General features: G+C 42.7%; 2 protein-coding genes across 4 annotated transcripts in view; one reads left to right on the forward strand and one right to left on the reverse strand.

The window, feature by feature from the left end:
• Positions 1–13,035, reverse strand: part of LOC133410184 (coiled-coil domain-containing protein 85A-like) — a 42,624-nt gene extending 29,589 nt beyond the window's left edge. Inside the window, exons 1-3 of one of the 3 annotated variants that reach the window (XR_009769503.1) lie at positions 12,502–13,035; positions 10,133–11,198; positions 10,002–10,057 (exon numbers count right to left, since the gene is read on the reverse strand). Coding sequence is in view for 1 of the 3 variants with exons in the window: in XM_061691015.1 (XP_061546999.1) it covers positions 10,133–11,198; positions 12,502–12,735 (1,300 nt within the window). In the remaining 2 variants the exon portion in view is untranslated. Of the gene's footprint in view, positions 1–10,001; positions 10,058–10,121; positions 11,199–12,501 lie in introns of all 3 variants that reach the window. The other 2 variants (XR_009769504.1, XM_061691015.1) reach the window with 2 other exon arrangements.
• A 1,826-nt stretch (positions 13,036–14,861) lies between these two features.
• On the forward strand, positions 14,862–16,319 carry soul2 (heme-binding protein soul2). Its single transcript, XM_061690224.1, has 4 exons — positions 14,862–15,025; positions 15,148–15,274; positions 15,620–15,776; positions 16,024–16,319. Exons 1-4 carry the CDS (start codon positions 14,900–14,902, stop codon positions 16,193–16,195), a joined length of 582 nt encoding a protein of 193 aa, XP_061546208.1. The 5' UTR covers positions 14,862–14,899; the 3' UTR covers positions 16,196–16,319.
• The last annotated feature ends 2,045 nt before the right edge of the window (positions 16,320–18,364 follow it).

An 18,364-nucleotide genomic window follows, 5' to 3' on the forward strand; every position in this document is an offset into this window, starting at 1 on the left:
AAACATCATGCACGAGGGTGGAAACATCATGCTTTGGGACTGTTTTTCTGTAAAGGGGCCAGGATGACTTATCCGAGAATGAATAGGGCCATGTATCATGAGATTCTTCCATCAGCATTGGCATTGAAGATGAAATGTGGCTGGGTCTTTCAGCATGACAATGATCCCAAACACACCGCCCGGGCAACGAAGGAGTGACTTCGTAAGGAGCATTTCAAAGTCCTGGAGTGGCCTAGCCAGTCTCCACATCTCAACCCCATAGAAAATCCTAGAGTTGAAAGTGTGTGTTGCCCAGCGACAGCCCCAAAACATCAATGCTCGAGAGGAGCTCTGCATGGAGGAATGGGCCCAAATACCAGCAACAGTGTGTGAAAACTGACTTACAGAAAATGTTTGACCTCTGTGATTCCCAACATAGGGTATATAACAAAGTATTGAGATGAACTTTTGTTATTGAACAAATACTTATCTTCCACCATAATTTGCTAATAAATTCTTGATTTTCTGGATTATTTTTTTCTCATTTTGTCACTCATGGTTGAGGTATACCTATGAGGAAAATGACACGCCTCTCTCATCTTTTTAAGTAGAAGAACTTGCACAACTGGCAGCTGACTAAATACCTTTTTGCCCCATGTATATCTTCTTTTCCTTTCGGCTTGTCCCTTTAGGGGTCGCCACAGTGCGTCATCCTTTTCCATGTAAGCCTATCTCCTGCATCCTCCTCTCGAATACCAACGACCCTCATCCATCAACCTTCTCTTTGGTCTTCCTCTAGCTCTCTTGCCTGGCAGCTCCATCTTCATCATTCTTCGACCAATATACTCACTATTTCTCCTCTGGACGTGTCTAAACCATCGAAGTCTGCTCTCTCTAACTTTGTCTCCCAAACATCGAACCTTGGCTGTCCCTCTGATGAGCTCATTTCTAATTTTATACAACCCAGTCACTCCGAGAGCGAACCTCACCATCTTCATTTCCGCCACCTCCAGCTCTGCTTCCTGTTGTCTCTTCAGTGCCACTGTCTCAAATACTGACATCATGGCTGGCCTCACCACTGTTTTATAAACTTTGCCCTTCATCCGAGCAGAGACACTTCTGTCACATAACACACCTGGCACCTTCCTCCACCCGTTCCAACCTGCTTGGACCCGTTTCTTCACTTCCTGACCACACTCACCATTGCTCTGGACGGTTGACCCCAAGTATTTAAAGTCCTCCACCCTTGCTATCTCTTCTCCCTGCAGCCTCATTCTTCCCCCACCACCCCTCTCATTCATGCGCGTATATTCTGTCTTACTTCGGCTAATCTTCATTCCTCTGCTTTCCAGTGCACGTTTCCATCTTTCTAACTGTTCCTCCACCTGGTCCCTGCTTTCACTGCAGATCACAATGTCATCTGCAAACATAATGGTCCACGGGGATTCCAGTCTAACCTCATCTGTCAGCCTATCCATCACCACTGCAAAAAGGAAGGGGCTCAGGGCTTATCCCTGATGCAGTCCCACGTCCACCTTAAATTCTTCTGTCACACCTCACCACTGTTCTGCTGCCCTCGTACATGTCCTGTATTATTCTAACATACTTCTCTGCCACTCCAGACTTCCCCATGCAGTACCACAGTTCCTCTCTGGGTACTCTGTCATAGGCTTTCTCTAGATCTATAAAGACACAATGTAGCTCCTTCTGACCTTCTCTGTACTTTTCCATCAACATCCTCAAGGCAAATAATGCATCTGTGGTACTCTTTCTAGGCATGAAACCATACTGTTGCTCGCAAATACTCACTTCTGTCTTGAGTCTAGCCTCCACTACTCTTTCCCATAACTTCATTGTGTGGCTCATCAATTTTATTCCTTTGTAGTTGCCACAGCTCTGCACATCACCTTTGTTCTTAAAAATGGGCACCAGTACACTTTTCCTCCATTCCTCAGGCATCTTCTCACGCACTCGAATTCTATTGAACAAGCTGGTCAAAAACTCCACAGCCACGTCTCCTAGATGCTTCCATACCTCCACAGGAATGTCATCAGGACCAACTGCCTTTCCATTTTTCATCCTCTTTAATGCCTTTCTAACTTCCCCCTTACTAATCATTGCCACTTCCTGGTCCACCACACTTGCCTCTTCTACTCTCCCTTCCCACGGGGATTCCAGTCTAACCTCATCTGTCACCCTATCCATCACCACTGCAAACAGGAAGGGGCCCAGGGCTGATCCCTGATGCCTTTATTATTCTAACATACTTCTCTGCCACTCCAGACTTCCGCATGCAGTACCACAGTCCCTCTCTGGCTACTCTGTCATAGGCTTTCTCAAGATGTACAAAGACACAATGTAGCTCCTTCTGACCTTCACTGTACTTTTCCATCAACATCCTCAAGGCAAATAATGCATCTGTGGTACTCTTTCTCGGCATGAAACCATACTGTTACTCACAAATACTCACTTCTGTCCTGAGTTTAGCCTCCACTACTCTTTCCCATAACTTCATTGTGTGGCTCATCAACTTTATTCCTCTATAGTTCCCACAGCTCTGCACATCACCCTTGCTCTTAAAAATGGGCACCAGCACACTTTTCCTCCATTCCTCAGGTATCTTCTCACCAGCTAGAATTCTATTGAACAAGCTGGTCAAAAACTCCACAGCCACCTCTCTTCCATACCTCCACAGGAATGTCATCAGGACCCACTGCCTTTCCATTTTTCATCCTCTTTAATGCATTTCTAACTTCCCCCTTACTAATCATTGCCACTTCCTGGTCCACCACACTTGCCTCGTCAACTCTCATTTTCCTCATTCATCAACTCCTCGAAGTATTCTTTCCAACTATCTAGCACACTACTGGCACCAATAAACATATTTCCATCTCTATCCTTAATCACCCTAACCTGCTGCACATCATTCCCATCTCTATCCCTCTTTCTGGTCAACCTGTATAGATCATTTTCTCCTTCTTTAGTGTCCAACCTGGCATACATGTCATCATATGCCTCTTGTTTGGCCTTTGCCACCTCTACCTTTTCCCTGTGTCGCATCTCAATGTATTCCTTTCACCTCTCCTCGGTCCTCACAGTGTCCCACTTCTTCTTAGCTAACCTTTTTCCTTGTATGATTTCCTGTACTGTGAGGTTCCACCACCAAGTCTCATTCTCTCCTTTCCTGCCAGAAGATACACCTAGCACTCTCCTGCCTGCCTCTCCAATCACCTTGGCTGCAGTGGTCCACTCTTCTGGAAGCTCCTCCTGTCCACCGAGAGTCTGTCTCACCTCTTCCCGAAAAGCTGCACAACACTGGTCCTGTCTCAGCTTTCACCACATGGTTCTCTGCTCTGCCTTTGTCTTCCTAATCTTCCTCCCCACCACCAGAGTCATTTTACACACCACCATCCTACGCTGTCTAGCCACACTCTCCCCTACCACTACCTTACAGTCGGTAACCTCCTTCAGATTACATGGTCTGCACAAGATGTAATCCACCTGCGTGCTTTTACCTCCGCTCTTGTAGGTCACCCTATGTTCCTGCCTGTTCTGGAAAAAAGTGTTCACTACAGCCATTTGCATGCTTTTTGCAAAGTTTACCACCATCTGTCCCTCCAATTTCCTTTCCTGGATGCCATACTTACCCATCACTTCATCACCCTTATTTCCTTCACCAACATCCATCCATCCATTTTCTGAGCCGCTTCTCCTCACTAGGGTCGCGGGCGTGCTGGAGCCTATCCCAGCTGTCATCGGGCAGGAGGCGGGGTACACCTTGAACTGGTTGCCAGCCAATCGCAGGGCACATAGAAACAAACAACCATCCGCACTCACATTCACACCTACGGGCAATTTAGAGTCTCCAATTAATGCATGTTTTTGGGATGTGGGAGGAAACCGGAGTGCCCGGAGAAAACCCACGCAGGCACGGGGAGAACATGCAAACTCCACACAGGCGGGGCCGGGGATTGAACCCGGGTCCTCAGAACTGTGAGGCTGACGCTCTAACCAGTCGTCCACCGTGCCGCCCTTCACCAACATGTCCATTACAATCTGCACCAATCACGACTCTCTCTTTGTCTGGGATGCTCAGAACTACTTCGTCTATCTCCTTCCAGAATTTCTCTTTCACCTCTAGGTCACATCCTACCTGTGGGGCATAGCCACGAATCACATTATACATAACGTCCTCAATTTCAAGTTTCAGCCTCATCACTTGATCTGATTCTTAGCCAATCTGAGACATTCTTAGCCAACAACTTTTAAAATAACCCCAACTCCATTTCTCTTCCCATCTACACCATGGTAAAATAATTAAAACCCTGCCCCTAAACTTCTAGCCTTACTGCCTTTCCACCTGGTCTTCTGGACACACAATATATCAACCATTCTCCTTAACATCATGTCAACCAACTCCCGATATTTTCCTGTCATAGTCCCAACATTCAAAGTCCCCACCTTCAGTTCTAGGCTATGTGCTTTCCTCTTCTCTTTCTGCCAAAGAACCCGCTTTCCACCTCTTCTTCTTCAACTTCGACCCACAGTCGCTGAATTTCCACTGGCGCCCTGCAGGTTGACGCCGCCGGTGGCTGACGTTGTTATATATATATGGGGCTATATATATATATATATATATATATAGCCCCATAGGGCTGCATTTTATATATATATATATATATATATATATATACATATATATACACATATATATATAAATATAAATACAGTACATTACATATAAAATGGGTACAGAAAGTATTCAGATCCTCTTTGCTTTTTCATTCTTTGTTATATTGCAGCCATTTGGTAAAATCATTTAAGGTTTTTTTCCTCATTAATGTGCACACAGCACCTCATTTTGACAGAAAAAACGGAATTACTGAAAATTTTGCAGATTTATTAATCACACAACCATAAGTATTTAGACCCTTTGCTCAGTGTTTAGTATCAGCACCCTTTTGAGCTCATACAGCCATGAGTCTTTTTGGGAATGATGCAAGTTTTTCACACCTGGATTTGGGGATTCCTCTTTGCAGATCCTCTCCAATTCTGTCAGGTTGGATGGTGAACGTTGGTGGGCAGCCATTTTCAGGTCTCTTCAGTGATGCTCAATTGGGTTTAAGTCAGGGCTATGGCTGGGCCATTCAAGAACAGTCACAGAGTTTTTTTCTGAAGCCACTCCTTCATTATTTTAGCTGTGTAGTTGGGGATGTCTTGTTGGAAGGTGAACCTTGAGCCCAGTCTGAGGTCCTGAGCACTCTGGAGATGGTTTTTGTCCAGGATATCCCTGTAGTTGGCCGCATTCATCTTTTCTTCGATTGCAACCAATCTCCCTGTCCCTGTAGCTGAAAATCACCCCCACAGCATGATGCTGCCACCACCATGCTTCACTGTTGGGACTGTATTGGTCAGGTGATGAGCAGTGCCTGCTTTCTCCACAAATACCGCTTAGAATTTGATCTTGAATTTGATCAAAGTTTGATCTTGGTATCATCAGAGCAGAGAATCTTATTTGGACAGCACCCGAGTTAAATATATGAGTGTCACAGACAGCAATGGGGTCTGAGTACTTATGGCTGTGTGATATTTCAGTTTTTCTTTTTCAATAAATCTGCAAACATTTCAATAATTCAGTTTTTTTCTGTCAATATAGGGTGCTGGATATATTTATATGTGTGTGTGTGTGTGTGTGTGTCTTCGTGTGTGTGTGTGCGTATGTATGTGTGTGTGTGTGTGTGTGTGTGTGTGTGTGTGTGTGTGTGTGTCGACGACTGGTTAGCACATCTGCCTCAAGGTTCAAATCCCGGCTCCGCCTGTGTGGAGTTTGCATGTTCTCCCCGTGCCTGTGTGGGTTTTCTCCAGGTACTACAATTTCCTCCCACATCCCAAAAAAAGGCATGGTCGGTTGATTGAAGACTCTAAATTGCCCGTAGGTGTGAATGTGAGTGTGAATGGTTGTTTGTTTATGTGTGTCCTGCGATTGGCTGGTGACCAGTTGATGGTGTAACCCGCCTCCCGCCCGAAGATGGCTGGGATAGGCTAAAGCACGCCCACGACCCTAGTGAGGATAAGCAGTACAGAAAATTTATATACTATATATATATATATATATATATCCATCCATCCATCCATCCATTTTCTGAGCCGCTTCTCCTCACTAGGGTCGCGGGCATGCTGGAGCCTATCCCAGCTGTCATCGGGCAGGAGGCGGGGTACACCCTGAACTGGTTGCCAGCCAATCGCAGGGCACATACAAACAAACAACCATTCGCACTCACATTCACACCTACGGCAATTTAGAGTTGTCAATTAACCTACCACACGTTTTTGGGATGTGGGAGGAAACCGGAGTGCCCGGAGAAAACCCACGCAGGCACGGAGAGAACATGCAGACTCCACACAGACGGGGGCGGGGATTGAACCCCGGTCCTCAGAACTGTGAGGCACACATACACACTGTATAGCCAACCATTTTTATGTGCCACATTATGCGCTTTATGTACTGTGTGTGTGTGTGTGTGTGTGTGTGTGTGTGTGTGTGTGCGTTCACATCATAAGTTAAAGGAAATTGACTTCAATCTTTTCAGAATCAGACTCAGAATCCTCTTTATTGCCAAGTATGTGAAAAACACAAGGAATTTGTCTCCGGTAGTTGGAGCCGCTCTCGTATGACAATGATCAATTTTGTGCCGCTTTTCAAAAATGTGTCTCAGAGCAAGGTGTTCTAAATTTTACCAGATTGTAAAGTAACAGTGCAGTTAAATTAGTCTACACTACCACCAGGTGCGAGCGACAGACGTCTTATTTGGCTGTTCAGTGATGAAGTGCATCCATAAGTGCAACTACAATGGATGCTTTTACTGTCTTTCACGAGCATTCACTTTTTTCTACAGACTCTTGGCTGCAGCATCAGCAAGTAGTAGCCACTCACCTAATCGCAACCTCTGGTCGTGATGGTATCAAAATCCATCCCAGTATTTGCCCCACAGTGAAGGTGAGCGGGATGAACAGTGGCATATTTGCATGAGACAGGAATTCAACCTCAAAACATATTGAATTCAGTTGGGCTAAAAAAGAAGGTGAAAAGTAATTCTGTAATTTGGCGCATGTCACAGACATGTTATTAAGAAACCTGTTTTCATTGCGGAAAAATGCATGTCTCCTTCAACAGATTGGAAAGCAAGTGTATTAGCAATCAAAGTGTTATTATCGCTGCATGAAGCCTTCAATCAATCAAAACGTTAGACTGTTAATTAGCACAGGTAATCTTCTGCTGTGGTTTGTTTTTGTGTACAGAACCAAATACATTGTGCAAACTGTTTTTCCCCAACAGGACAGACACCTCATCACAATGTGAAAAATTGCAGCCATCAAATTTGGCATGCATTGACATTTTCATTCATTGCACTGGAAACTTTGTGCCTTTTAATATTAAGATCTATGATAAAAGCTAAGGGATTTTTTTCCCTTTTGATTATGAAAGACTTAACCAGCTAATGCAGTAAAGATGTGCAATTAGCGCGCCCATTACCACAGTGCTAGACTAACGCAATTGATCCAACAACCTATTTGTTTTTAACTGGGTTCATTCAGCAACAGAGAATTTTCTTTAAAGGTGCCACATTTTACCAAACCTAATTTATCTAGTATTTGAGATGCAATACTGGCTCTAAGGTGCCTCCGTAAACATGTGAAATATGAATTAAAATCGTCCACGCATCCCTGAGCTTCAGACGGTTTCCAGACTCCACCACCCCCCGACGATCGTTCGTCCCCCCCAACAACGTATGGATTTACAATGTTTAGTTGTCAATTTATGAATGTATCTATCTATATATCATGAATTACAATAAATCTTCCAAGAAAACAAAAATGTTTTTAGAAGCATGTATGTGGGGCCAAGGGGCTGTGCTGGTTTCTGGTCTGGACCGCAGAGGGGTGGGGTCCGCCGTCAGAACGTGCCTTCGCCCACCCTATGAATTCACCTTCAAATTCTTCTTCTTATTGTTTATTTATTTATTTAGAAAAATGTGTTCGGTGGCTATTTCACACGCTTTGGCATTGACAAAAAAAAGTTAACTTCTTGAAAATCGGTTGACAAATGAGCAAGTTATAACCTAATGTCAATGTCCTTGCATCGCCTTTGAAGGGAACATCGACTTTCCCAACATGTCCGCCACGTAGGCACGTCGGTTAGCCTGGCTGCTACAGCACGCTGGCGTAGAGTCTTCATATCTACTGTAACGTCTGAACCGCTCCACACATTTCTAGCTGTGTTAACGCTAATGACCAGGTCATGCTTCATTTGCGCTGACACCATCTATGTGATGACAGTTGACCACACGGCGATGCTTCAATGCCTCCTCTTGAATTGCTCTATATTATGTGTCGGCACAGACTCGGCATACTGCATAGCTATTAGCTCGTAAGCTAATTAGGCACTTGGAGTTATCACCCGCTAATTAAATAGCAAAGAGTTTTGCTGTTCAATAACCCTAACCCAGTTTATCTGATACGATATGAAATGTCTCCATGAAGTATCTTACGCCAAGATAGGGCGTGTTCATATGTGGTGTTTTTTTATTTTTTAAGAGTATGGGGTAGAAAAAGTTGACATGCCTTGCAAAAACTCAGAATTTCACCAAGAATATTTTATTTATAGTCAAAACTAATTAAAATTAGACGCATCACTTTCGAAAAAAATACAAAAATTGGAGTAGAAAAAAAAATGACTTACTCCCCTGGCAAATGTTTTGTCTACTTATTTAAAAATAGAGTAAAAATGAGCTTGAAACAAGTAACAAAAATGGTCTAGAAATAAAGTGATGAGTCTTATTTTTTTTAAGATTTTGAGTTTTTGCAGTGTGGGTGTCTATTTTCATTTTTTTTTTTTTTAAATGCTGGCAGTATCAGGTCGCTTTCATTGCCATAACTGCATGTGCTAAATGTAGTTAACTGCTAGTTTCGACACGACACCTTATGAAACACTGTTTGCAAATGTCTGTTTTTCAATAGATGGATATTTTTTTAAAAGAAGTCAACGAGGTACAGGGGAGAGACTGTCAAAAATAAATAAATTTTAAAATACAATATTGCATGACAATGAGTTATCGTCATTTTCTTTTTTCCTTTGTAGTTGTTATACTATATATACTACATTTCCAACAGTGTTGTCTATTACTGAAATCAAAAGGTGAACTTATAAACAACTTATTTCTTCTTTAATAGAGCTAGAGACTAGTCAAAATGTTTATAATATTCCTTTCCTCTGAGATGAAATACTCATGTTGTATTCATACTGTTACAAAATGTCTGTGCTTTTCTGACAATAAACCAGACTTTTGCAATGTAATAATGTAATAATAAATGGCTTCATAGATTAAATTTTAATATCATATAAATATAATAATAAAATACTGTCAGTTACAGTTGCCTGACTTCGGTGCAGACAGCGTGGGCTCAGTTCCCGGTCAGTGACGGTGTGAATGGTTGACCATCTCAATATGTGCCATTCGACTGACTGCCGACCAGTTCAGTGAGTCGTCCGACTTTTGAGCTGGGATAGGCTCTAACTCCCTGCAACCCTGAACAGGATAAGCGGTATTGAAAATGGATGGATGGGTGGATGGATGCAATTTCAGTCCTTGGCTCCCAGCACATTGGAAGCAAGGTCTCTAATGATATAATTGCTCTACATGGCTTCACAATAAGCTCCAGCAGCACTGTAAGGCGCTGTCAGGAGGAGAAAAGTGATGTCGAGTCAAAGGATCTATGACTGACAGGGGCCGAAGAAAAATAGTCTTTTCAATTTGCGGCATTGATGTAATAGGGCCATAGGTTCCGGCCCTGCTGACTGTAATAGAGCCTAATTCTAATATGTATGGCTATAATTTCAACCACTGCAAAGTTCTTTTTTCCCCCCAGTAATTTGAATACACACAATTACAACATCACTGTTGGTTTTCTGCAATACTGAGAAACATGTTGGAAAATGTTATATTCTGATACATATACTGTACCTTAATATTTAAGATGATGTGCTGACCTGGGGGCAAAGCAATGAGCAGCCTTGCATCTATTAAAAACGATGGTACATGGTTCAAGAAGAGAACATGAATTTAAAGACAAATGAATATTACCCTGTGCCTACCGTTGTACAGACTCTGGTGGTGGGGGGAGAGTTGTTCTCCAGCCGCCCTCCTGTGAATCCCATCCCGTTTCAGGGAGCCTCTGCTATTCCCTCCCTTGCTGTATTCCATCCCAGGACTGATCTGATAGTGATGGTGGTGTCGTATGGACTCTGGACTCCCCACTATCACTCGCTCTTTTCGTAGATGCTCAGGTGTTCCCGGTACTGTTTTCTTCGCCTCTGGGCTCCCACAGCTTGCCCCGATGGCGTTATCTGGACGGTGTCTTTGACTCAACTCTGGACTGGACTTGGCCATACCCTTCCCACAACCTGGTGATACTTGCCCTAAAATTAACAACTGTTTCTGGGCAAGTAGGTCAGAGCTGAAGGCCTTACAGTGCGGGTCGCGTGGTTGCCTGTTGGGAGATTTATGTTTTTCAGGGCTGCCTCCTCCGAAGCCTTGAGGGTCCGTGTTGGTAAGGGACCCTCCTCGTGAGCGGCATGGCTGGGGGAAGGTGTGGTATTCTGGAGTGGAGCTGTGCCTCCTGCCTGAGGAATCGCACATCTCTTCCAGTCTGTAGGGGGGGTCCAAGGAGGCACATCTTGATCCAGGACTAGCACTGGAACCCACAGGTAAGGGTTTCTGCTGGGCAGTATCAGGGCTGTCTGTGCTTCCTGCACTGGAGGTGCTGCTCCCATCACCAACATCACGCAGCAGGCCAGGTGCAGGTAACCCAGCACCCAGCTGTGACAGACTGCTGTGACTGTCAATGGAAGTCCTGCGGCCAGGCCCCTCTCGCCCACCTCCACTACTCCCTAATGCAACAGATGCAGCCCTCTCGTCCTCCAGCATGAGGCACACCTCCTTCAGCTCCATGTTATCTTGTATGACATCACTCTGCCGCTGCTCCAACTCCTTCAGCTTTTGCAAGTAGATGGCCACCTCCTTTCTCATCAGACCACTGCTGTAGCGGCCCAGGCGCTGCCACTCTCGTGTCACCCGTTTCCCTTTCTGACGGTCGTCATCCAGGAAGCAGCACAAGTCCCGGAGCTCCTGGTTATCTTCTTGCAATTTCTGGTTGACATCCTGGTTTTGAAACACAGGCACAAGAGAGGGAAGCTCACACACAGATCAGAACCAGTGACGGGGCGACATCGATACTTCAGGATAGGGCTGAACGATTTTGGTCTTTTTTTTTTTTTTCATCAAAATTGCGATTACGATTTAATATGCGATTATTTTTCTCAAGGTCTTCACTTCTTTTCATGTGTTTTTGAAGAAAAAACACACAAGCAAGCAATTCATCTGTATTACTACAAACAATATCAGATCTATGATACATGAATTGTTAGGTTTTATCTAGTCTATGAATAAATAAATAAATAAATAAATAAATAAATAAATAAATAAATAAATAAAACATATATATATATATATATATATATATATTTTTTTTTTTTTTTTTTTTTTTTTTAATCCTACCGCTCTCCAGTCAGTAACATCAGTCATAGCGAGATATATTTTCAAACATGTCAGTCAGTGATCCCTGTCGGGTGCAACCTGGCCCACATGACACACTGGTGGTCATTGGTACTTTGTGATACTTTTGTAGATGCTGGAATAAGATATTGAGAGTAATAAGTAATAGTAATAGTAATAGAGTAATAATAATATAATAAGATATTGCCCTACGTGTTTGTGCTTGGAGCTACAGGAGTGAAACAGTTCTTAACCGTGCTTTACTTTGTGCCGCATCGTCTTTCAAAAAGACCTAACCCTAACCATAACAAACTTCGTGGTTTTTACTTTGTATAAATGTCACGCATATTTAGAATGGTCATCTTCAGAAATATTATTTTCTCGACAAGAGCAAATTGTTTTGGTCTATTGAAATAATTACTTTGAGATTTGATCATTTCAACAAATCTAAATAAATGAAGGTGAATGCCACAGTATTGTATCTTTGTTAAATCTGTCCCAAAACAGAAAACAAAATATATACATATATTCTTTGTCTTTGTTAGCTATTTGTGTAATTTTGTACCCCCCCACCACCACCTCCCACTGTCCTTAAAAGCTAAGCGACGCCTCTGGGATGCATCATCCATTTGTTAATGTCAGACAGGCTAAGACGCTGGTGAAAAGATCTGGACGTCACCAGTTCACAGAAACGATTATGATAAGAATATTAACGTCAACATACCAAGTGTGAAAAATGAACTGCGTAAAATTGAATTTTAATCTACAGTATTCCAAATATTGGAGTCTTCCAACAAAGTGTTGCTTCTGTCTCTCCCCAGTGGAATTTAACTCTATATTACTTATAGTTTTATAATGTATACGCCAGGGGCCATGTGCCCAATCTAGCTCATCCCCATCCCATTTTCACCTTCAAACTCCGGATCTCATGAAGGTGAAGTTGGAGCCTTCTGTTGACTTCTCGCATCAGGTTCGCGTGCTCCACGATGACGCCTCTCTTCTCCGCCTCGGTCCTCCGCAAGCGCCTCACCAGCTCGTCTTTGCCCCACAGGAGCAGCTCCTCGTCGGGTACCTTGGCGATGTCGTCCGCGTGACCGTCTGCCCTTTCGGAAAGCTGCGCAATGTGCGCTGCGCCTTTCTCCATCTTTTGCAACTCCGATCAGGGCCCAAAAGTGTGGTCCAAAGAATTCCACAGAAGCACGCTAAAATACTCTGACCCAACCCGGATCGGGACCCCCGGCCCTCCCTTCGTTATGTTTCTGAATCGCTGTCATTGAGGTTGCTGTGCCTCCGACAAGCACACCGTTCCCTTCTGATACTATTTATGATACCGTAGCATCACCGCAGCTCTGTGCCTCTGCCTGAGACCTCGAATGGCTTGGCTTCAGGTGCAGCTCCTCTGTCCAGGTGCTGAAAGGCCGCCGTGCGCCCACCACCGAGAAGATCGAGGAGGACCCGATGGGGGGGGGGGGAGGCTGCAGGTGCAAAGAGAGCTCGGATGAACCGGCGCGTACATGTTGGGAAGTCTCTGCGAGCGCATCTATGGCTGCCTCTCTTTGTGCGCCATCTGCTGCAATTCATAGAACGGTACAACCAGCCCGGATGGTTTGTCCGTGTTGACAAAACTGTTCCGTGCAAATTGGTCCGAGGAGGTTAGGTCATGGCCAAGGAACCCCAAAATTCATGTGCAGAGTTAATCTGATCATTGAAATATAAATATCAGCTATTTTAGCACAACGCAATGCTTTTTCTGTCAAACTAATAATAGCGTATAACGCACTTTCCTGCTGTGGAAAGTTGTTGACATACGGCATAACTAATGATTTGACTCTGTGAGACAATCAGGGTCGTAGCTGTGACTGTATTCAAACACAAACAAAGGCGTTCTGAAGCAGTGAACCACTTTGAGACAATTGTGAGACATCAATGTTTTTGGCGCAACTTTAAAAAAAAGAAAACAAAAACCAGCTTATTGGCCAAACCTGCGTATTGCTTTTCAAGGGGAAGCGTGGAAAAAGCTTCATTGGCCGTCATCTGTCTGATCATTTCATGTGTCCATAAGACTATTGTGTCATTGCGCTCTTCTGCCGACAATGTTCCAATGAGACTACTACAAAACAAACATTGTGTGTGTGTGTGTGTGTGTGTGTGTGTGTGTGTCATGAGTGCTTTGCAGGGTTGACGCGTTGGAGTTTAGCAGCAGCATCTTATCATCGTAATTACGCCTGACTACTCTTAAGACACTGTGGGACTCCAACTCGTTGCCAGACTATCAACGCTCTACGCCGCCTTGTCCCCCTTTTTCTTCCCGAAGACCTCGTATTTTGATCTCTAACCCATTCGTGCTCTTTGTCCCCAGTCTGCCGTCTGCCCTCGCTCCCTGCAAACCAGCGCTCACCTCATGCGGCCCAACGACAAACCCGGAATCCTACCCTGCCAGACCGGTCCTCCTTGGAACCTTGCCTATCCCGGATCTAGTTCTCGGAGCGCCTTTTGGTTTGCTTCCAATCTACAATAAACATTTGTTCACAAACTGCCCTCCCTCTCCTCTCTGCATCTGGGTCCAACTCGGAATCTGAATCCTGACAAAAGGTTTTTTGACCATTCAAGTCATGTCGCAGCATTTCAATCAGATTCGAAGTCCAGACTTTGACAAGTCACCTCCAAAACCTTTTTTTTTTTTTTTTTTTTTTAAGGCCATTCAGAAGTTGACTTGCTGATGTGTTTTGGATCGTTGGACTGCTGCAGAACACAAAGTGCGCTTCAGCTTAAGGTCGCAAACTTATGGCCGAACATTCTCCTTCAACCTACCACGCATGTTTTTGGGATGTGGGAGGAAACCGGAGTGCCCGGAGAAAACCCACGCAGGCACGGGGAGAACATGCAAACTCCACACAGGCGGGGCCAGGGATTGGACCCCGGTCCTCAGAACTGTGAGGCAGATGAGCTAACCAGTCGCTCACCGTGCCGCCTAAAAGCAAGTCAAACTGCATAACTTCAGTTATCTTTTTGTGATATTTACTGGTAAATTTGCTTGATGGTCTTAAACAAAGTCTCGTAAATATCCTATGTCTTCCTTTGTGAAATGCTATTGCCTGAAATAATTGAATAAAGAAAAAGTGGGGAAACTGCAAAAATGTAAGAATTTGAGAAGGGGGCCAATGCTTTTTCACAACATTGTATGCTATGTGTCAAAGCACTGGTTCGCCACACCCCCACTTTATTCGGTCGAATCAGAGTCGAGTATCACAGTGATATGTTCGTAGCAAATCTACTTGATTATCCAGTTTACGAGAACTCACAAGAGGATGGAACAGTCTCTTTCTTCACTGTCATTTCTTGTCCTCGTTTCCCTGTGTAAAGCGCTGACCATTAATGATATTTGCACTAATGGAAGGCCATGCCCTGAATACACTTTGGTTGCATTGAATGAGGTAAGTTATCTGCTGATTTGTAACCGCTCTCAAATACCACTGATAAGTTGTTCTTCATCATAGTATGTCTGTGAAATGTTTTATGATTTTTTATTTTTTTTTTGGTTTGGATTTATGTACAGGATTTTGAAAGCCGTTTGTATGTTGAAACCCGTTGGATTACCACTCAAATAAAAGATGATCAGATAATTGACGTGATCGCTGCACATAACAGATTGAAAAATTTCTGCGACAGACAGAAGGCTAAAGGTAGGCTCTCGGGCTCTGAAAGCGTCGCTTGAATTTCATTTTTCTCCCCAATCAGCTACTTGACTATCATGTATTTTTAAGTACATGTAAACAAGTTGACATTGGTACTAATTTCAACAGATTCGGTCTAATGAGATTCACTATGAGCTGTAAACAATTGTGCCAAATGTTCCTATCTGTTCACGTAGGTATTATTTTAACAGTAGGCTACTGTACCTTAATTATTGCCTCTCAATATGATGCAGTGCAATAAAACATTGTATATTTAATGTTAGACAGTGTCAGTCAATGCTGTGTTTTTTTGTTGTTGTTGTTTTTTTTCTGTTTCATGTTGCATACATACAGGTTTTCCGATGCCTAACAGCTGGCCTGTCCTGATCACATTCACTGAAGGTGCAAATGCAAACATGTCCTGGTTTGTGCCAAATGAAACAGAAGTGGCTCTTACCAGTGACACAGATGTGGTATTGCAAACAAGACCTCGGGGTACTGTTTATGTCAAGTAAGAAACAAAGTCATTGCTTTCTTTAAAGGGTTAAGCTATGTTTTAAGCAAATAGTAAAAGTATATAAACATGTACAGTAGTTTAAGTACAGCTTTCAAAGTATGATGAATTATAGATTATAGTCAAAACTGAAAGGTTTAAAGAAATCTGGTATTTGAATGTGCAGCATTTTGAAATTCAAACAATAAATGGGGACAGCTACTTTCTTATAGGTAATAATTTTCTTTTTCCACATCCTGTCAAGAAAATTCCGGGAAAGACCAAGCAAGCAGACAGGCCAAAAAAATAAAGACAAGCTGCAAGAAGCCTTGAGACAAGCTGGGAAGTCCTTTGTTAACAACCGCTACTCTGGAGCTGGTTACACTTCCTATTATGCTTTGCAGCAGTACAATGAAATTTGGATGACTGCTCTCTAAATGCCATAAACATCCTCATCCTTATCTGTTTATTGCGAACCTGCTGTTGTTCTTCTGAACCTATCTTCTGAATCGTCACATTTCTGAACAGACATCTAAGAAACAATAAAATAGTCCAAATCAACTATTTTTGCATTTGCAATCAATTTGAATGGGGTGGATACTTAGAAAATTGCAAGAAAAAAGGGTGGTAAATAGTATCATTTTAAACTTAAATTAATTTAAGTCTGCCAAGTCTTATTTGGGCTGCTTCAATGAATATAGTAGTCCTAATCTTCACTGAGCCGACCCGATCCCTTAAATGCTGCCCGATCTTGGACGCTTAGCAGGGTCGGTCCTGGTTAGTACTTGGATGGGAGACCGCCAAGAAATACCAGATGCTGGGGTTGGGCAGTGGGCCAATCACCTGCACCCGTAAAAAAAAAAAAAAAAATATATATATATATATATATATATATATATATATATATAGATGACTGAAACCGCAATTGCGGCCTAATGTGCCCCATGGCATTGAGAGCTCGAACTAACTAACTCATCTTCACTGATGTTTTGTATAATTCTGTATATACATATATGTGAACCAAGTTTAAATGACTTTAAAAACACCCTGACTTTCCTCAGACAATAAACCTGTGCGTGTGGTTTGGTTTGCTTTTTCTTCACCCATATCGACAGATCAAAACATTCACCTTGTTGCCTTACGGCATGTGGTTAAGAAATATGAGGTTTATCTTGTTCTTCTTGGTTAGCCTGTTCGCTCAAAAGCAGTACAACACTTGACTTGTTGACTTCAGGAAATAGAAGTTGGAAATAAACTGAAAGAAAATATTTTGTTTCTTTCCCAGGTCAATTTCACTGCAGATATTTAACGCTAGGTGGTAGTATAGGCTCAGCTATGATGTGGCTTGACCATTACAAAAATGAATATTATCCAACTGGAATAATTATTCCTTCTTAAATACGTTTATCAAATAACCATTCACCGTACTATTACTCTGTCTTTTTCTTTTCTAATCTTTTGACAACTACACCTTTTTAGTTGTTACATTCAAGCCCAAACTTCTTACTGTATTTTGAAAAACACAGCTACAATGGGTTTGAAAGTTACTCTATGTAGCTTGATTGATTGTAACTATTTAAAAATCGCAGAAAATGGAAACAATGACCATCATCATCATTTTCTTCGTAAAATAAAATTATCAGTAAACAATCAAAATTGGTGTTGTCATCCATTATCCATTCATTGCCGTGGGTGAGTTGGAGCCTATCCCAGCTGGCTTCGGGAGAGAGGTGGGATGGATACCCCTTGGACTGGACGCCAACCAATTACAGTTAAATAAAATTTTTAAAAAATAAATAAATAAATACATTATTATATATATATATATATATATATATATATATATATATATATATATATATATATATATATATATTTATTTATTTTTTTTTTCTTTAAATATTTTTTCTTTATGTTTTTATATTTTTTCTTTTTTTCGTTTTATTGTTTATTGATAGGTCCAAAACATATGAATGAGTTCAGCTGTCCCTTGATTACATCTATCCCAAGTCAGATCTTATCCAGGGAAGATGCCTGCCTGTTTGCTCCTTGACCAATGGACTCTGTGTACCGCAATTGTATGACCCAGTGTCTTGCGCAGATTGAAGGGGAGTGGATCATTTTCAAAACCAACCGCCAGGTGTCCATATATATGTCCATGTTAAGTGTCGTAGCCCAAGTCATACGTAAGGCACTTGCCACAGAACGGTGTGATAGAATGGCTGTATATGATTTGGAGATACTTCCCTTGTAATACGGGTTGATCTTAAGTGTGGAATCTAAGATAATTGTGCAACCCCAATTCCGATGAAGTTGGGACGTTGTGTTTAACAGAAATAAAAACAGAATACCGCTTTCTCAACACCGCTTATCCTGGTTAGGGTCACGGGGCACTGGAGCCTATCCCAGCTAGCTTCGGGCGAAAGGCGGACTACACCCTGAACTGGTCGCCAGTCAGTCGCAGGGCACATATAGACACGGACAACCATTCGCAGTCACATTCACACCGTCACTGAGTGGGAACTGAACCCACGCTGCCCACAACAAAGTGTACCACTACACTATCAGTGACTTAAAACAGAATACAATTATTTGCAAATCACCAT

The sequence above is a fragment of the Phycodurus eques genome, chromosome 11 (assembly GCF_024500275.1).
Source record: "Phycodurus eques isolate BA_2022a chromosome 11, UOR_Pequ_1.1, whole genome shotgun sequence".
NCBI classification, from domain to species: Eukaryota; Metazoa; Chordata; class Actinopteri; order Syngnathiformes; family Syngnathidae; genus Phycodurus; species Phycodurus eques.